Source organism: Eurytemora carolleeae, unplaced genomic scaffold (assembly GCF_000591075.1).
Source record: "Eurytemora carolleeae unplaced genomic scaffold, Eaff_2.0 scaffold1254, whole genome shotgun sequence".
Classification (NCBI taxonomy): Eukaryota; Metazoa; Arthropoda; class Copepoda; order Calanoida; family Temoridae; genus Eurytemora; species Eurytemora carolleeae.
In genome coordinates this window covers 83,010-88,567 of record NW_019397141.1, presented here as the reverse complement: position 1 = coordinate 88,567, position 5,558 = coordinate 83,010, and the positions used below count along the sequence as shown (strand labels likewise).

At 31.2% G+C, this 5,558-nt stretch overlaps 1 protein-coding gene across 1 annotated transcript in view; it reads left to right on the top strand.

Moving 5' to 3' along the window:
* The window catches only part of LOC111712289 (tubulointerstitial nephritis antigen-like), a gene marked incomplete at its 5' end in the record, with an annotated part of 10,032 nt that extends 7,334 nt beyond the window's left edge, over positions 1-2,698 (top strand). Inside the window, 3 exon segments of the mRNA XM_023486862.1 lie at positions 430-640; positions 907-989; positions 1,113-2,698. Of these exon segments, the coding sequence (XP_023342630.1) occupies positions 430-640; positions 907-989; positions 1,113-1,212 (394 nt within the window).
* Positions 2,699-5,558: the final 2,860 nt, after the last annotated feature.

The following is a 5,558-nucleotide window of genomic DNA, read 5'->3' as shown; positions in this document are numbered from 1 at the left end:
ACCTTACTCCAGATCCATACAGGTCAGTTTATAGGTTCAAACCTTACTCCAGATCCATACAGGACAGTTTATAGGTTCAAACCTTACTCCAGATCCATACAGGACAGTTTATAGGTTCAAACCTTACTCCAGATCCATACAGGACAGTTTATAGGTTTAAACCTTACTCCGTATCTACGTAGGTAAGGTGCAAACAAGTCGTAATTTCTGTGAAGTATTAGGTCAGCTCCATAAAACTATAGTTTTTTTTTGTAAACAAACAATATTATGTAATCAGTGATCGATTATGGCGGGTCCTTTAGTAAAATACTATAACTATTACCCTTTCACTGCTCCTTCCTATTATATCATTTCTATTCAATTATTTGTCGACGTTTATACAAACAGACAAGTTTTTATTTAGATTGGGTAAATTAATAATTAATAGTGACTTCCTTTTTTAGATTTCTTTATGTATAAGAGTGGAATCTATGGCGTTAGTAATCTAGCCAGGGAGGAGGTTGTGGGATATCATGCTGTTAGGATAGTTGGCTGGGGGGAGGAGAGAGGGATCAAGTATTGGACCTTGGCGAACTCTTGGGGCAAACATTGGGGAGAAGAAGGATATTTCAGAATAGTCAGAGGGTCAAATGAGTGTAAGGTAAATTTAGCATTAGTTACATTTTATAATATCAAAATAAAGATTTAGAAACCAATTCTTTATTTACTGTTAACGGAATTTCTTTTGACATGCGTGACTGACTTTTCTCGTTTGAAAAGAAATAGATTCTGTAAACTTCCTTCTTTGTTTCTGCTACATAAATCCTCAACCTTGCTCATGAAAGGTTTAAAGAGAACCGACGTGAATGAAGCATGTACAAATGGAAATGAATTAACGTGAACAGTCCCTATAAATTGATGAAAAAGGTTGAGGAGTTTGTTCTTGGTGTTTGGCCGAAAAGGAATATGCGGAGCCCTAGGGTGCGGCACAATCAGAGGGATACAGCCAGGTAAATACCATTCAGCAATCTTTATTTATAAAAACAAAACTTTTGGTAGAAGAAAGACCAGAAAACTGTGGAATAGGAAGACGATAATAAGAAATAATAAGATCTTTGATTGAAATGTTTCAGATTTTTCTCTGAGCGACAAAATGCCCGAAGAACCCGGCACGGAAGACGACCTCTGCGCGGTGGTCATGATGGTAAACAGAAATATCATCAGGTTGGGTAGAGATCTGTAGAGACATTGGCTTAGCAGAGATCTACAGAGATCTTTGGTTTAGCAGAGATCTACAGAAATATCATCAGGTTGGGTAGAGATCTACAGAGATCACTGATTTAGGAGAGATCTACAGAGATCATTCGTTTAGTAGAGATCTACAGAGATCATCAGAGATCATTATTTCAGATCTTGCCGGTCTATATAATTATTCAAAACTAGAATTGGACATTCAAAATTATCCGTTTAAAAAAGCAACAAATTCTCTCCAAAATTATCCGTTTAAAAAAGAAACACATTCTCTCCAAAATTATCTGTTTAAAAAAAGCAACAAATTCTCTACAAAATTATCCGTTAAAAAAGCAACAAATTCTCTCCAAAATTATACGTTAAAAAAGCACCAAGTTCTCTACAAAATTATCCGTTTAAAAAGCAACAATTCTCTCCAAAATTATCCGTTAAAAAAGCAACAAATTGTCTCCAAAATTATCCGTTAAAAAAGCAACAAATTCTTTCAAAAATTATCCGTTTAAAAAGCAACAAATTCTCATTCATTACGTTACGCTAAATTTTGTGCTTTACAAAGAATATAAGCCTGAAACCAAATAGAGAGAATAGTTAAACTTCTTTTTATAGTTCTCCCATTTTAGTTTTAGAGAAGTGATTCATAAAAGTGCAGAAATAAACATTTAAAAATTAACATTACACAAAACCCCCTTCAAATGTTTAACTAAAACATATTTTGAAATTTTTTGTGAAAGGCTTTATTTAGATAAAAAGCTGTCCACTACTAAAGTTAAAAATAACTTGAATATGATGTATAAAAGATTGTCTCCACATATAGGGCATTCATAAATTTATTAGATTAGTTGTGATTAGTATCAATATTAGTCAAATTATTTGCCATATGTTTATTATATAAATCTTTAAATAGAAGAAATGCCAATAGTCAAAAACTAAATATTTAAATAAATTAAAACCAACGTATACAAATGTTAAAATATCAAATTAGAAAAGTTATCCGTAAGCAATGTCTTTTTTTTGTAATATATTTAAATTTAGAATGATGATATTCTTAATATGGTTTTCTTGCATTAATTATAAATTAAATTATTATGGCAGAAAAAAAGATCTTTTTCCTTGAAATGTGTAGATGTATAATGTACAATATTATGTACTTTCAGCTCGAGTCTTTCAGTAACTTGATAATAATGTAGTAAATATTACTTAATTCTGAATTCACAATTAGATAAAATATTTTTTTCTGAATTTTTCTCTTCAATAATTTTCTATTTCCAACCATGTGAAATGCGGATGATGTTATTATTGGTAAAAATGTCGTCGTATTGGAATATTCTTATAATATTTGTATTTGTTTCAGCGTTCAATATTTCGTGATTTTTGAAACCACAAATACCCAAAAAGATAATTTACAACAAAAAATATTAGTTTGTAAATAAGAAGCTTTGTCTGATCAAGTATGAATAAGAAAACCGTTTTTTTGATTTTGAGAACTGTTCATTTTAATTTGTGGTTTCCCTGCAAAGATGACTTGCGCATTTCTTGCGTCAAAAGCAACAGAGAAACAATCAGAATTAAACACTTTTCAAGCCAGAATTACGACGTTCTGATCCACATTGCTGATCAGATAAAGATGTCAATTGTACCGTTGTGAATCGGGTTCTCTGTAAATGGAGGCTCACTTCAAATTCCCAAAAATTGAAGTATTTAAATTGCTATAAACACATATTGTACAATAAAAATTGTAAAATCATTAAACAGTATATTATGTATTACAACTGTATAGTTTATAAGTTTTAATTTTTAACTCTTTATTGTGCATATTAGAGTCAGAAATTGGCTTTCATGTCAAGATTTAATAAAAATATAGTTCGCTAATCTGAATAAAACTTAGTTTATAGATGCAGTGTTAAATTTTCGGGACAAAAAAATTTACTTTAAGTTATATTTTTTAGTAGGTTTTTGTGGTTTATAGATTAATTGATTTCTAACTGATTTAGTATGTGTGTAATGTGTCCATTTTGTTTGGTTTGGTTAAGTGTCTTGAGAGTTCGGTTTGGTTTGGTTAAAGTTTCAGCTGTTCACACAAGATCATGTTTACTCTCACCGTTTCCCATGTTTACATTCTTTTAATAGATAAATATTCAATGCTATCACACACAAGCGATATAATGGTTATACATTTACAAGGGCACACATACAATGGTGCACTACAAACCCATTTTTTTATTTGTCATTCTAAAATAAAATTAAGCATACAAATTAAACTTACAATATCAGTGTACAATTAGCTTATATAGAAGCAACAACTAGATCTCATGCTTTAAGCGTTTCTGAAAGTATTCAGAAATACAAGGTGAGAGAAGAAATGGCAAACTAGAAAAACTTTAGTCAGGGGTGTATATGGGGGTATACACCCCTGAACACAATTTGAAAAGAAAAGACTGAACTACAAGTAAAATTGAAGGCCTGCATTCATCCTTAAACACTGTATGTATTACCATGGAGAATGGAGGTTTTTTACTTAGCTGGATCCAGATTTTGCTACTGACAGCTTTATATATACTTAATAACACGCCTGGTTAGCTGTTATCAAGTATCTGAACTACTCAGAATCAGAAACTACTCGATTGAATCTGGTTCTATGGTAAGCATCAAGATGTCAGCTCAAGTATCTGTCTGAGATGAACTTAAAAAGAATCAAGAATTATTTTGTTGCTTAACCTTTCTTATCCCATGTGTCATTATAATAGCAGAATTCTGAAAATGGATCCTTAGAATTTCCAAACCCTGCTTAGCAGTGACTTTTATTTTTCCAACCTGAAAGAATATATATATAATAAATATGAACAATAGCAGGATCAAAATGATGCATCATCAATCCACAATCAGAGAAATTTGACACCTCTGCATGAAACACAAATAGTATTTTTTTTTAATTATACTTAATTTGACATGTATGGCGTCAAGATATCAAATTAAAGAAAAGTATAAAAAAGTAAATTGCAAAAATAGAGAACTGCAGCTCTGGGCAATATGCGTAATATTAGAGTGAAATAAAAGCAGAAATATGTGTCAAAATGCATTTTTCCCTTGTTTAAAAGGGATTAGAATGCGTTTATCTACAAAAGATGAACAAAAAATGGATGAATGATCACCTAAAAAGAAGAAATTTGAAATTTTTAAACTTATAATGAGTTTTAGAAAAAAAAAATCATTTTGATAGAAAGAGAGAGAAAGAATGGTTATTATCTACAGAAAGAAAAAAACTTTACATTTCAAAAGCCTTTTTTTTGTTATGCAACAATTTACATTGTATCTAACAACGTATTTGCATGCAGGTCCTTATTGAAACCACCGCTTCACAAAGAAATTTCATTTACAAAAATTAGATTCAATGAAACTTCAAATCCCCTCGGACTTCAATAATTATTGATAAATCCTCTATTTTTTTCAAGTAAATGAGACATTTTTTGAGAGGCCTATACTACGCAGACAATTTCCAGGGGGGCGAGCTTATTTTTTTTCTTTCCAGGGGGCTCAGCACCATGGGGTCTGAAACCTCCTACTGGAAAGCATAGATTTCACTGATCCAAGGGGGGGGGGGGAAGCCCCTACAGCCCACATACGCCTCTGAGCGAGGATAAATTGGTAGAATTATAGAATAATAGACATAATTAATTTGTGCATTTTGAAGTATTAGAGGTAAATATTTGAATGCTCTCTGTGTTTTTAACAGCATTTTTATATTTTCGAATTCCAAGGTGAATTTTGATTCCAGCATCTTTATTTGGGGTGTTAGGTACTCTATAATTTTCGTCAAGGAAATGTATTCTCTGTTCCATCTAAAGAAGGGAAGAGATCGGCGCATTTGTTTTTTTTTTAAAAAAGAATTATCGTTTTTTTCCACCTGTTTCTTTCGTTTCCTTACTGAACATTTGTTCAGAGTGAGATGGTAGTTCATTATAAATAAATTTAGAACTTTATACTGACCAATTATGAAAATAGGTTTTCAAGCATTACATTATTTTTATATTAGAAAAACTATCCTGAAAATACACTAACCATAGTAATCCATTCATGTCAATGTGCATATCAAGCCTTGTAAGGGACAAGGGTTAAGTAAACGAAATAATTGGATTGCTATATATCAGATTTTAATTGGAATATCAAACATTGAAATGAAAAGACTTTCTATTAGATATTCAGTATATCTGAATAATGTGTTCCACTAGGAGAATATCATTATTAAGCACAATAGTGATGTACTTTTAATAGTGATGTACATCACAACATTTTTATTCTCTATTGAAAATATTTTCCAAGTGCAATTGTCA